Source organism: Canis aureus, chromosome 22 (assembly GCF_053574225.1).
Source record: "Canis aureus isolate CA01 chromosome 22, VMU_Caureus_v.1.0, whole genome shotgun sequence".
NCBI classification, from domain to species: domain Eukaryota; kingdom Metazoa; phylum Chordata; class Mammalia; order Carnivora; family Canidae; genus Canis; species Canis aureus.
The window spans coordinates 15,666,402-15,681,976 of NC_135632.1; the positions used below are offsets into that span (position 1 = coordinate 15,666,402).

At 32.0% G+C, this 15,575-nt stretch overlaps 1 protein-coding gene across 2 annotated transcripts in view; it reads right to left on the minus strand.

Annotated features, from left to right (window-relative positions):
• Nucleotides 1-269: 269 nt before the first annotated feature.
• Nucleotides 270-15,575, minus strand: part of SLC25A36 (solute carrier family 25 member 36) — a 37,038-nt gene continuing 21,732 nt past the window's right edge. For both annotated transcript variants that reach the window (XM_077864935.1, XM_077864936.1), the window contains exons 5-7: nucleotides 8,830-8,896; nucleotides 6,369-6,658; nucleotides 270-4,182 (exon numbers count right to left, since the gene is read on the minus strand). In XM_077864935.1, the coding sequence (XP_077721061.1) occupies nucleotides 3,989-4,182; nucleotides 6,369-6,658; nucleotides 8,830-8,896 (551 nt within the window). In that variant the 3' untranslated portion in view covers nucleotides 270-3,988. The remainder of the gene's footprint in view (nucleotides 4,183-6,368; nucleotides 6,659-8,829; nucleotides 8,897-15,575) is intronic.

Genomic DNA, 15,575 nt, shown 5'->3' on the forward strand with positions numbered 1-15,575 from the left:
ATGTTTTGATACATGAAAAGAATGGTATCTAAGTATCAATAAACCTGTGGAAAATATGTCAGAACAGAAGTATCTTACTGAACTCTACAAATTAGATAATTTGACCTTTTGTTTCCTATAGATATCACCATGTCTAGCAGATCAGAGCCTGACACTTACCTTGAAAATGGCAATGCACTTTTGTTCTTCACATAATCCTAAGAAAATGTGATTACATTCTCATCAAGCCAAAATATTACAATACATTATAGGAAAAAAAACTTCCATACTTTCATAAGGATATTTTAATTTTTTAATTTTAACAATTCAAATAAAATTCAGCTAGTTAACATAAATAGAATGCACATCATTTACAGCCATGTACACAAAATGCAAGAATAGCAAACCTCACAGAAATGGTCAAAAGATATCAACTCTTTTGAAGCTGATTATTTATCTATGACTAATAGATCATAATTTAATTGTTCACATATGAGGGGTACACATTCAAATGTTTAACAACATAAAAATGGAGTGAAACTAGAATTTTCAGTTTCTAAAAGGAGTAGCATAAAAAGCAGTGTATAGATTAACAAGAAATGTAAGGGGCATGATGGAGAAGAGACTTGAGTGGACAGAAAGCACATTGCATTAAATATTTTCATGTAATTAAAATTCTTTCTAATTTAAATCATTCAGAAACACCTTTATTCTTAGGAATGTTTAAGTCATGAACAGTAGACAGAAAGGCTCAACTATTATACTTATCAGCCCCAAAGTAAGGGGTCCCTACAGTACTAATAGTCTGGGCAGAAGAGCATGTAAACAGAAGACAGGCATGAACAATGCTGAAGGAATAAAGGATAGGCTTTCTAGCACTTAAATCTTTTAAGTTCAAATCAGTATTTTTAGTGACTTACAATAAATCTAAAAATGCTGACATGTGTATACTCCAGTAAAAGAGCAAACACTCATTATTTTTAACAACCTGGTCCTAATACAGTACAATGGGCATTAGGTTTTAGGAAACAAAAGGCTAGATTAAATGACCAAACAATATTCTATTCCGGTTCCAAAGTCACAAATAAATTACTCATGAGCCCCATCTAGTAAGGTTGGTTCCATAAAATTACATACATAATGAAAATTAAGACAAACCTTTGGTGATACAGTTGTTTTTTTTTCCTGGATTCAAAAGCACTGTATTATACTCCACAGTCCCAGGGTTGGTAATTCTCAGATTTGGACTTTGAAATTTAGAAAAACTGTCTATAAGCCACAGGTACCAAAGTTCTATCTGCTGCTCTATGAGCATACTCTTTCAGTATCTACTGCTTTAACAAGTTCAATTTCCTGTTAAGATTCTATAATAAAAGTACAGACAAATACAAAGAATGCTGCCAATCTCTATACTAGAAATAAAAAGTCATCTGATAGAAAATAGATGAAAACAATACACAGCTTTAAAAAAATTCAGTCCTTTAAGTATGCATTTTTCTTTTTAAACATTTGCATCAATTAAAAAAAAAATCTCCAAAGAAGTGTTTCAGAGACAAACTTTATATACAACTTTTATATAGCTTTCTTTTTAAAATTATCTCTGTCACACATAAAGTAAACTATGGCAGATTGTGCTCTGGGAAAAAAAAATTAAAATCAGCTTCATTGCTCCTTTCCAGTTGTTGCACAAAGAAACAAAGTCTAAGACTCTAAGATCTTTTCTTCCAGTACATAGAAAAGACTCACTTTTAAAAGCTAAATATAATGCATTAAAGGTCAACAGAAGTTTTACTTGCTAAAATACAAACAGGAGTAGAATATATGTTCATCCTTGAAGGACACTTATTATGAATTTGCTAACACTAAATAATAAGATGTTCCTTAGCTGCTGGTTTTCATATCATTCTTAATCATTTGTGGTGTACTGAGATCATTAAGATTAGGGGAATTTGTTCTACATTCGACACAACTAATGTTTACGAATCTTTGCAAGGCAAATGGCACTGTATTAGGCAGTATAAGTGGCACCTGAAAAGGCAAACACTATAGATTGAGACTTTCTCTACAGATTTAAGTTAGAAACCCCTGGATGATTTTTTTTTTTTTGGCATGTTTCTCACAATAAATGTCAAAGCTAAAATTCACCATAAAAGGTACGAATAATCCCAAAGGTAATGAAACTGAATTTGCCTTTGGTCTCCAAATAGATTGGAATATTTTTAAATTCCAATCGAAGCACCTCAAAAACATCCAGTTACTGTTGATTATAAGGAGTTAAGAAGGTGAAGGAATTTAAGAGGGCACTGTGTTTCACTGGTGACAGTGGAGAAAGCTTGCAATGACGTGCTACAATTTTCTGTGTTGGGGCATTAGAGTATACACAGACTACATAAAACATATTATTAAAGATCTTCAAAACACCGTATCTAAAACCCGGAAAAATGTTTTGCACATAGTTTCTGCCTAATACATGACCAATGTTTAAAAAAAATAATCTTAACATGGAATTCTCTCCTACTCTCATCCCCCCTCCAAAAAAAGGCCACAAAGTGCATTCACAAAGAGTCATTCTTAAGATAAAGCCATTGCACAAAACGTACAGTTCATCTTTACTGAAATGAGTACCACACTGGAGTTTAATTGTAGATGTTTTATACACCAGTATAGCAACATCCATAAGCAAAAGTCTCTTAACAGAATTACACAGCAAACATCTTCATAAGGGCCATACAAATATACATTTAAGTATTAAAAGGTACAGTTGAACTCAACAGCAAAATGTAAAAGCTATATCCTGTTAGCACACTTAATCTGAATTAACTTGAATCTTTCTGATTTACTATTTAAGAAATCAGGATAGCATAAATTTGTCAAAAGCAGTTTGTTCATTTACAAAACTGTTAGTTAATTAGGATCACTACCTGCTCAGACAGCAGAGGGCCCCTGTTCTGTTTATACTGCCCCAGATATTTATGATGTCACCTTAAAAAAAGAAACCTATTAGGGCAAAGCTGAAAATTACCATTTTCTCTACAAAATAAATGCGATCTAACTTGATCTTCTGGAAAAAATTCAAAGGTTCAAATTCCTAATGTGAAAACAGAGAAAGATTGAGAAGCGGTGAATTTTTTCTACTTTAAGAAAATGATATTTAGGTCTGATAGATGATAACTCAAGTTCATAACTTATAAATCAACGATGAGACAACTGCATTCATTCACTTATTGTAAAGTTAGAGAAGTATGAGGATGTGCTCAAGTTATTGAAATGGCCAAGAATCAACAGTTTACTGGTTTCTTCTGTCCCAAACTATTACCATCGAGCTTGATATGTTAATGAACAATAGAAGTGTCCACATTATGCTAAACATCAAGCACCTAGTTAGCAGTGGAAACCAAAATATTTTAAAGCTAAAAATACACAAGATCTTTAGACATTATTTCATTAGTTGTCAAAACTCGTGACTATTAATGCCAAATAATTAACTTTACATTCCAGATCCTCTCAAGGAAATGGGAAAATAATACTAAAGATCTCACTTATTCTTGTTATTTTACAATTTTACAGGAATTACACAGAAGCCAGAGGTAAGATATTTATGACTGTCAATACTATCTTTGGATAGTTATAATATTTATACAATCAGGGATGGCTTTGTTTAGAAGACTGGAAAAGTGCTCATGGAATAAACACTATACTCTGACTGCCATAAATCAACAAAATGCAACTGTGTCCCGTGGACATGGTAGAGAAAATGGCAATTTGGAGGAAGGAGTGATTCTAAAGGCTTTTTTAGAGGCAGCCTAGGTTTTTTTTTTTCCCCCTACATTACTGAAAAAGACCAAGTAATGTGATTATGATTACTTTAATTCCTACAGCCGAACTTCCACTCAGGCATAGTTACATGTTCCCAAACTTTTTTCTTCTGTCCACCATGCTGGCTTTGATACTGCATGGTCCACTGTAATCTTTTGGTCTTCCCTCTTCGTAGTGTGGCAGCCTGAAGTTGCTATCCATTCAGAAGGTAGACCACCAATTCATAGGTGGCCATCATAATGGCTGTGTTTGGAATCTGTCTCACCAGATGAGTTGTTAGACCACGGTAAAGAGACCCATAACCTTCTTCTTGAACAACCAAAGACAGAGTCTGAAAAAAAGATCTGTATTTTGTTCCCTCTTCACGTAGTCTTGTTCTTACAACTTCTGTTTAGGGGGGGAAAAAGTAATTTTAAAAACATTAATGATATCTTTATATCCTCCTAATGCTGAGCACATTCCATTTATCAGTTTTTAAGTGAAAGTTTAGGATATACAAGGAGTGATTTTTAATGTGCAACTTACTGAAACTGGTCTTATTACAATACCACCAAACTTCTAAGATAGCTGGCTAAAATCACTAATAATAAATACTAATTATAAAATTTCATAGGTTCCTGAGTGGTAATAAACAGAAGTATCAGTTATATACTAGATATGGATAAAATGGAGAATACATATGATAAGAAAAAGGTGAAGGAATAGAAAAGGGAATGCAGGTGATATCAGAGATAAATACACAAAGGTACAGTGAGAAATAAACACAAAAGATCTTAAGTGGACTCCACAATGAGAACATAGAATTATCTATTTATAGTGGTCCACAGATACTAACATGAAATTTCTTGTACATGAGGCTAAAAATGTTCAAAATACTAGCCGTTAGATAAAGGCCCCATCTAGGGAGCAACTAAGCAAAAATTGTAAAATTTTAGAGCTCTCAGAGATAAAGATTATATGGTTAGTCATTATTTAAGTTTTGAAAGGTGAGGAAATCAGACTGCTGAGAGGTTTTAGTCAGTTGGGGTAGAGGCTCGGACAAGAATTCAGAGCTCTCTATTGAAAAGACTGTTTATCCAACACACTACTCCTGATGGGCCTGAGGACAATGGCCTAGAACTATTTTCACTGCAAATAATATTTGAAATCTCTTGTGTCCTATCTTAAAAACTCATGCCATTTATATATTCCACTCTAAAACACTGTTTCTTATAATGACATCATCTCTCTTGAAGCGACAGAGTGTGTACAACTCTAAAACTGTCTCTCACCCTTAGCTGGCCAAAGTTCTAGGTATCCCAAAGTAGCTGAACCTAAACTATGCTGCTGATACTGTCCTCTTCTGACTTTTCTTAAAGAAAGAAGTTAGGAACTTCCCTCAGGAAACAGAGGTAAGTTCATAGTCCAACTGGATTAGAGTTGATTTTACTCATAAATTACATTTTAGAGCAAATAATCATTTCCTCCTAGCCTGGTCGCATTTGTCTTGATACAGTTTTGATCAGAGCCTTAGCTTTAAAAGGGTGAATGTAAATGTTAATCAGTGTAACAAAAGTGAAGCATTTAGATTAAAAACCCAAAGCAGGGGTGCCTGGATGGGTCAGTGTAGCATGCAATTCTTGATTTTAAGCCCCAGGTTGGATATAAAGATTACTTAAAAAATAAAATCTTAAAAAAAAAACAAAAAAAAAAACAAGGTTACACTTAGAACAAAATTATTAAAAAACCTTAGCATCTTACAGACAAATTTTTAAGTGATTTTATTATTAATTAATCAAACTGGTTTATACTATAATAGGCTGGCCTTTGGTATTACAGACTCCATTTCAAATCTGTGCTCCTCCACTGAGGTAAACTATGAGATCTGAGTAAGCTATGTGACCCCTTCAGCAACTCAATCTTAACATTTCTTGTTTCCCATTTGGAAATGAAGACAAATTCTGGTTATGTTCTAGTATCCTTAGACTTAAATAGAGAATGTAAGTATTCAGTAGGAATTTTTTGTAGATTGGCAATATTATATATAAAGTATCTAGTACACTATCTACAACCCTACTTTTTTTTTTTTTTATAACTTGCCCAAACATCACCTGTCTAGAATCTGACTCTGGGCTATGTGACTGTCCAGAATCCATGCTAAATCTCTATCATACTACTATAATATATACTGACTGATTAAAACAGTTACTTATACACTGTTATGATGAACTCCTAAGAACTATATTTTGTTTTACTGGAATTCAATAAATTTTTTTTTTTTTAGATTTTATTTTTTTTTATTTTTTTATTTTTTTTTTTATTTTTTAAAGATTTATTTATTCATGACAGACACAGAGAGAGGCAGAGACACAGGCAGAGGGAGAAGCAGGCTCCATGCAGGGAGCCTGATGTGGGACTCGATCCCAGGTCTCCAGGATCACACCCCGGGCTGAAGGCAGCACTAAACCACTGGGCCACTGGGGCTGCCCAGAATTCGATAAAATTATAAATGTTCTAATAAGTGGACTTTTGGCTGACATGGGAAAATATTTCTAAATTAATAGAATTTCTCATACAAACTCAACTCCTCTTACCATGTGGATATGCTATAGTCGTGGCACAAGTTTTTGAGGTGGCAGCAGCTAGCATCATTCCCACAAAATCTGATGCTTCTTTTACAGACTCTTCATCATTTTCCATTGTAGAAGCAATCTTATATTCCAGTAATTTTTGCTTAATACTTTCATAAATAACAAAATGGATAACGGTCTCTGATATGCCAGCATATGAAGCAGACATGCCCCTATAAAATCCTCTAAGTCCATCTGTCTGATACACTTTACGAATACATTCAAAAGCACCCATTCGCTTTTCTCCACGGTTCCTAAAGAGCAAAAAAGAAAAATCTTATTTACAAAGTAGTCAAGGTTTTTAAACAAAGTAAATACAGTAAAATATGCCACTCTAAATATAGAATGATCCTCTTTAACTCATGAAGAAGTAAAACCAGAGTTTTAAAACATTCATTTTAGATTTCCTATTCTTTTGTCCCAAGTTTGTCATATTAGATGGGTAACATGTAAGTAGTTTATTCTACTAATGCAAAATACACTACATTAAATCTTCAGTTTCATGTCCTCATTGAAGTTTGTATTGTAGGGATAAGAAATAAAATCCTTTAGTCCAAATACATTGTGACTACAGCTCAAGATAAAAACAAACTCTCATTACATTAAATCACTGAATCCAGTTCTAAGTTGAGCTTTCTTTTGCACTTAATAAAAGAGTGATTGAGACACCAAAGATGTACATCACAAAACAAGGAGAACAATTAATCTAATATTTGTAGATTTTAGGGATTCTTCCAAACCCACTCAGTTCTTTCCAAAAAAATGTGTGAATTTAAGTCAAATTTCCTATGATCCTTTAAAGGCAACGGTCTTATCTTTCATGTCAGTATCATGGTGAACAGTGAATGAGGACCCCTATACTTACCAAGTATTTATTGAGCATTGTGCCCAGTAAAACTTCCTTAGTGCTACTTAAGGACAGTGTATCTACTCTTACTTATACAAATACATATTTTTGAGTTTGTAAAAATATGACCTTACACTGTGATGCTCCCAATAAATGCTACCTACAGAGAAAGAAATAAAAATTGTATCTATTTATAAATTATATACAACCTGTTTCTGACATAACAAAATAAAAACACAATTAAGACACCCACCTGATAACCTACAAATTCCTCCAGTTATATGAACTAATTACTGTCCTCAATTAACAACACTGAATACTTTCTTCGTTGAATGATCCATGCAACCAACTGTAATCAATCAGTTTCTGCCATCAGAGACTTCCTCATTAGAAGTTAAAATACTACTAGTCCCAAAGGTTAATATGCAAACATATCAGCCCTGTTCTTGATTTCATGGTTATAAATTGGCATCTTTAAACCAACCTTTCACTATTACCCAACCCTATCTCATTCCCCACCACTCCCAAGCCTAAGAACTTGTGATGGCTTGTGTTATAATTTTAAGTGAAAAAATAATAGTTTTAAGCCATACTTTTCTCAGGACTTCCACCCCCTACCCCCACAGATCCACCCCACAACATACTAAAGCATACTCCTGGTATTTTATTTTATTTTATTTTATTTTATTTTATTTTATTTTATTTTATTTTATTTTATTTTATTTTATTTATTTTATTTTATTTTATTTTATATTTTATTATTTTATTTTATTTCCTTCCTTCCTTCCTTTTTCTCTCTCTCTCTCTTTTTCTTTTTCTTTTTTTTTTTTTTTTTAAGATTTTATTTGTTCATGAGAGACACGGAGAGAGAGAGAGAGAGAGAGAGAGAGAAGCAGAGACACAGGCAGAGGGAGAAGCAGGCTCCACGCAAGGAGCCCGACATGGGACCCGAACTCGGGTCTCCAGGATCACGCCCTGGGCTGAAGGCGGCGCTAAACTGCTGAGCCACCGGGGCTGCCCATCCTTCAAGATCTAGGCTAGACTAGTTGACCATGTGTATTGTTCAACTGCCGGGAGGCCAGTCATAATCATTCATATAGTGAAATTATCACTGTTTGGGCTAGGCTAATATATATATTCTTTTTCTTTTCTTTAAAAACACAACACAGGGACGGCTGGGTGGCTCAGTGGTTGAGTGTCTGCCCTTGACTCAGGATGTGATCCAGGAGTTACGGGATTGAGTCCCACATCAGGCTCCTGCATGGAGTTTGCTTCTCCTCCCTCTGCCTATGTCTCTGCCTCTCTCTGTTGTCTGTCATGAATAAATAAAATATTAAAAAATAAAAATAAAAACACAACACACTTTCTTCCCTAGAAATTTTCATATTGCCAACCATTATATCACTTTTGCTTTTGATGGGAGACTCAAGTTTCAAAAACCAAACCAAAAAAGACAAATTCAGCAGCAAGAGGGGAAAAACATGGCTAGATACATGGCACTGATATCTCACAGTTATAAATTTACAGGAAAAAATTAGTTGAAACCAATTTTAATTATGTTTTAAGGAATTCACATACCTTGCATCAAGCTGTAACCGAGTCTTTATAAGCCAAATGGGGTTGGTCGCTGTGATTGCAGTAAAACCTAAACAAACATGTTTAAAATGAACTCTGGTAAAAATGAAGAACACACTATTAACTCTAAGGTTTTAAAAATCACATAAATCTATATTAAAGAAAATGCATATAAATATTTAAACTATTAATTGATGTATGCTATACAATTTTACAAACACATACGACCATGAACATTTGTAGTTTATTTCCAATCTACATTCTCAAATTTTGACCATAACTAAAAAATTTTAAGAACAAAATCTGATTATATATAAATTCCTCTCTCAACATATTCAGAATATTCTCTGGGGTGCTCTTTATACTCTAAGCTAAATTTAGAAACCCATTTCTACAGACAAATATATAGAAATTTTGTGTATTCTAGGGTTTTTTAGCATGCAAACTCTAAAACAGCTACTTGAGGTCCAAATCCCTATGTTCAAAGTGTATTTTACCTAAAGGTCAACATACTATACTTGATCTTAAGTTGGCTGTATAACAGAAAGGATTGCTGTTTGCCTTTATGAATGCTTCACATAAACATATACTTACTAATACTGTTAAAATAATAGTATCACAGAAGTCAGGTTTCTGTTAGGGTTAATAGGACAGATCTGTTTTTCACCCACTTAAACACATACAAAAACTCAAATGTTTGAAAAATTACAAATTGGAACTTCCCTCTCACTTTTATAGACACTGAAGAGAGAAACTCAGAGTAGAAGGTAGTTCTAGTTTACTTTAAAACTTAAGTACTATGTACTATCACTGCAGAAGGGTGGTCTCATAAAATGGCTCATTCTAATTAGTAAATTAAGATCTCTGGAGCAGTGTTTCTAGACTAGCATGGATCTTTTACTTGCTGTCTTCCTACTGTTCTGGAAAAATAGCACATGAAATGCAATCTTGATAACGGGAACTTATGAAGATTGCTTCATCTATACAAAACAGGGTTTTAATATACTGCTTGTGGACATTTAAGATCACTACACAAACTTCACAAAACTACTTACATCAAACTATATTTATTCAATTGGCCTTTAAATTCAGTGAAAACTTACATGCAGAAATGTCTAAGGATCTTAACTGATTTAATACTTTCTATCAAATAATAGGCAGGTGAAGCACATTGTTTTTAGAAAGATGGAATATAACCAGCACATTTAATATGAATTAAGTTCTTTCAGGAAGAAAAATGCTATGGTGCACTTAAAAAATAATTTGTTTTTTAAGTTAACATACAGTGCAGAACCAATCATAAACCTTTCTTGGCTTTCAACGTTATTATGCGTGTATCTAAAATGCAAAATAATTTTATCAAATTGTTTACAAAGTAGAATTTAGTCTCATAGGTTCTTTTTCCTTCTGTAATGTCAGATAATTAGCTAATTCAAATTTTATTCCCTTAATCCACTGTTTTAACACTGCAGAAATAGCCAGATGTCTCACAAAGGGAGGCTTAAACTGAATCTATTTATAAAACATGATAGATGGAATAAAAATTTGGTTTGGTAACTCCTTTTACTATTTTGTAATAGTTCTATAGTTTCCATTTCTCTCAAATGCTTTTAATACTATATACATATGTATAAAACTAGTATGGGACCAACAATTTTGTATGCACCAGTATTAAAATAATAAAAATTTAGTGTTGGACAGATTATCAGGAACATTTTTAAAGAAGAGTTTCTCTTCATTATAAATTCTTAGTAAAAGGAAAAGAGAAGAAAAATGTGAAACTGTTAGATCCATTTAAATATTTTACTTGGAAAAGATTTTTCCTGCCTTACCTGGCCTAAATGAGATAAAGCTAAAAAAATTTTTTTTTCTTGACCTTCCTTCATTTTCCTAAGTAGAAAACTCAAATACATTCAAATTATGTTTTAAAGCAAATATGCACCAGACATCAGTAATCTGGCCATACCTCTAATTAGATTAATTCTTTGTTTTTAAACTTAAATATTTGTATTAGCTAAATGTCTATATGGCAATACTAGGGGGTTTATTAGGGAAAGGGTGCTAAGCAGCACAAGGCAACAAAATACTCTCCATTATTCACAATGGTTTTTTATTAATTATCTTGTGGACATTAAGAAAAAAAAAATGCTTTTCATTAAATTGGAAAGCCTAAAACTGGGAATCCTTACACCAAACTTAAAAAAAAAAAAAGCCTATCTAGGTAAAAATGTCCATCTTTCATACTTTATTTGAAAAAAGCATCAGTTTTTTTTTAAATAGAGAAGTTCTATTTCTAACAATAAAAACTTAGTATCCAAGCTTAATGCTCTTCCAAGTCACAAAATTCCTCAATTAAGGGCTGAAAAAGACTCCATATATGTAAACTTTAAAATATTGCAATAAATATTTATAAATATTACTAGAAATGAATTTTCCAAATATCCATGAATAAAATTTTAAATTATTCTCTGTACATATTAATGAACAATGACAGGACGCAAACAACAGGTATTTCTCACTTAACTAAAATTCATTTCCAAATACAAACTAATCTAGTGAACAGGATATATTAAAATTCAGGTAAGTGAGAGTGTTGTCATCTTATCCCTCTATAACTAACTGCTACTATTAATAACTTGTGCCTTCTAGAGTTGTTCTGGGTCAACTCTTCCAATAATAAGCTAGCTCTTAATAAAGACACTAGACTAGATGTCAGCAAACCATTATATTAGACAGATTCTAGGCATGACCTGCAGGTTTTTAGCTATTGGTCTTTACCAGTTAAAACTCTGGTCCTAGAATTTTATGCTATTATGTTCTTTTTTTTTTTTTTTTTGCTATTATGTTCTTTTAACCACAGACACTTTAATAAACTAACCAGACACTATTAAGCTAATTAAATTTATAAAAATATAGTCTATTATTAATTCAATAAATGAAACAAGTGCAAAAAAGCAAAAACTTACCACTAAATTATATATGGAAAGGCAATTTGAAGTTGGCCAATAGCCAAAGCTAAATGGATCTTCCTACTTCTAAGACAAACATATACAAAGATACTGGCAATGGTTCCCCTGAAGTTTAGAAATTTATTTATTTTTATTTTGGCATTTAAATTTTGTGAAATTTTGAATGCTAGTTCATATTAGTATTCTGAGCAGCCTGTTAAACATTAAAACTGACTTAGAGGCATATGAAGGATCTCTCTATAGGTTAAGAAGAATTACTATTGCTCCAGTTAAAGCAAAGTGGCAGATAGCAGCCATACTGTTAGCAGTGAGGTTAGAATTTTACTAGAAATTTTTTTTTTAAAACTTTCAAAATGCAGCTTTTAAAGTTTTGCTTCATCTAAGATTCCATCTGATAATGTAGCCAGATTAACACAAATCCTGCTTATAAGGAAACTTGCTGAAAATGTCTATTTCATTAAGTGAGTGATACCTGTCGTATTGCATTTTCAGTACTTTTTATTTCAAGTTCTGTTAAGAACAAAGCCCACCTAACCTCCTAAGAGAAATACATTAAAACTAAAAACTAAAAAATAAATAAATAAATAAACTAAAACAGCTTATATCCCATATATTCTTATCCTGCATTTATTGGAAAGTAATGGTAGGTGTTAAGATCAATGTTTTTCCAAGAAAGTAGAAAGCTAAGAATCAACAGACAAGAGAATGGAAAGTACTGTATTAGACTTTTAAAATATGTTATGCTAAGCAAAAAGAACTACTATTTTCCCTAAAAGCTTTAGGATGATATGATACCATTTATACTATGTATATCTTAAATATTGTCATCAAATTCTTTCGAGGTCAAGGCTATTATGGCCAAGCTGAAGACCCCAGGCTTTTATTACACAATGACTGAAAAGTTACCCCATTCTTCCTTCTAGAAGGAATATTCTAAAGGGATTAGAATTAAAAGTTTTATAAAATACTCAGAACGCACACACATTCAGGAAATCAAAGTTCATTTCCCGCTTTCTATTACTTCCACAGCTATTATAAATTCCCAGGGTGTGTTTCTTATAACTAGAGGCTGCAAGAGATGCTCAGATCAGTACTCACGAGGTTTAAGTTAGTCCATATTTCTACAGGAAGTGACCTGCGGATGGGGAGCATGAGATGACACGATCTCACTCTTTTCTCGGGAGAAATGTACAGTAAATGCCTAAAATAGACACAGGCTTTTCTGTATCATAACAACAAGCAGTGACCTCATCAGAAACATGTGTACAAAATGAATCCCATTGGAAGGATTTCAGAAATATTTACTGTGAGATCTACCTTTTTTGAAAATTTTAAGTTTAAAAACAAAAAGGAATATCAGAATGGGTGATAATGTTTTTTTTTTTTTAAAATGCACCGAGTACTGAAATTTCTGCCATCTGCAGCAGTTTCAGAGTCCAATACTTACCTAAAAGACGAATTTTGCCTTAAAGAAAAAAAATGCTAACCTTGTCAATGGGGAATCTAAGAAAATATTTAGAAGGGATTATCATATCCCATTTTCCTAATCATTATGATCTACCATGATCAGAGGTGAAATCAAATTTTCTATACTTTATCAGCTTATTTGGTAAATCTGTTTTGTCTTAGTAAATCTTAAAAAAAAAAAAAAAAACCAGAATATTTGAGTAACATTTTGTAATTATTTATAATTGTTTTAAATAAAATATATGTTGCTACAATAGTACCTTTCACCTTTGCACTATGGCCAATAATATTGCACATCCATTTTTATGGAGTATTTTGATTATTTTGTATTTAATTTCTTGTGTTCTACAAAACAAAAAACAGGAAGAATGTTTACATACAAACACACAAAACATCAGTCCAGCCATCCATTTGGCTGAATACACTGCCATGGACAAATAAAATATCAAAAAATATATTTTATATAGGCAAGAATAAACTTTCTCTTTAACGAGTAAAAACTTAACCTTTAGTAATAAACTTTAAGTCAAATAGAAAAATGTATCCTGAATTACTGTATTACTGAAAAGTAACAGTGAATGCCATAAGCAAATAAAACCCGCCAGGTATGTAGTAAATGTTAAATGATTACATTATTGGTATTTTAAAAATTAAGCAATAACTATCTGAATATATAATCTAATAAAAATCAGAATTCTTTTCATTTAAATCTATAATGTTGTATATAAAAGTCTGTATATTCTAGATAAAAACTTTTGAAAACTGGGAATTACTATAAAGAAACCATACTATTTTTTTGTATACACACTTGTATACAAAAAAATAGGTATATAGAGAGGGATATCCAAGTTCATTTAAACCAAAACATACAAAACATACAAATACCCTCAACAAACAAATACTCTCAGTCTAACAAAGGTTACATGTAGGGAAGGAAAAAGAAAAAAAAGCAGGTAAAACAGAGTCAACATTACTTAATTTTTATTAAATAGTCTTATAACTGGAAATAATTTTTCCTCTAAATTTAGGTTTATAAATTCTTATAGTATTGCCCTAAGACACTACAACAAACCAAAATAAGATCCACTTTAAATAAACTGTCATTCTGAGAAAAAAGTTTTACTACCTAAACACTTGAGTTCATATAGATAAAATGCAAAATCAACTGGCTACTTGGAATAAAAATTACGTACAAGATCTGTTAGTACTTAATGTGTTGTCTGAGGTAGCAAAATCTTGCAGGCAGTATCATTAAACAGTCTATTTCACTGTACTTTTTGATACTAAAGTGACAAGGTTAGCATTTTTTTAATAGCCCGTTAAAAGATGATTTTTCACATGACTCCCTCTAAGAACTTTGCACCCCCAATTCATATTTAGAAGACTTCTAAAAATGATCCTGAAGAAAATCCAGAACAATCCGGTCTAGATTATTTCAAGAATGAAGGGGGGCAAAAGGCTACCTTCATGACTTTGCATGGGATCATTCAGTTTTAACCAACCATGTAGTTATGTATAAAAACTGCAAAGCTAAGTGTTAATGCTCATGAATAGTGCAAGAAAGCTCTGAAAGCATAATTCTTAGAAAAATGTAACTGTAAACAAATGGAAGAAGTATTTTCAAATTACATAATAAGTATATAGTGCAATAATCTCTGAACAATGATAAGACCATCAATTTACAAAAATTCAAGGAATTCAAGTTGGAAAATAGTATCAACGTATAGATAAAAACAGAGTTGACATTTGTACACATTTGAGAAAAAAGCTTAAAATGACAATTCCACTGAAATTCTCTGCAACATGATACATAAATAGTAATAAACTCCGATGAGATATTCTTTTTTTTTTTTCTGATGAGATATTCTAATGAAAAAAGATGTTCCATTGGGAATTAAGATATTCTAAAACCCTAAATTTGCATTACTGAATATCTATCAACTATCCTTAACTAAAAATGACTGCTCATCTACTTTCTTGACTTCAAGTCTTCCAAAATAAAAAAAAGAAAGCTTAACATTTCTTTAATAATTTTCTGGGGTTAAAAAACAAAATAAACACGGGTAATCCAGAAATATATTCTTAAAGATCCCAATATAGCAGTTATATAGTTTGGAATTGGCCACTAATTTTTACCTTATACCCACTCAAATTTGTAGAGGAAAAATCATCCGTACTCAATGTCTAAAAAAAGTATTATTTAAAAAAAAATTCTAGTTGTAATTAGATGATCTCTACAGTACGAAAGAACTAAATCTCAAAATCCAAATCTTTGTAGAGCCACCTATATTCCAAAGATAAGGTAAGAGAAGC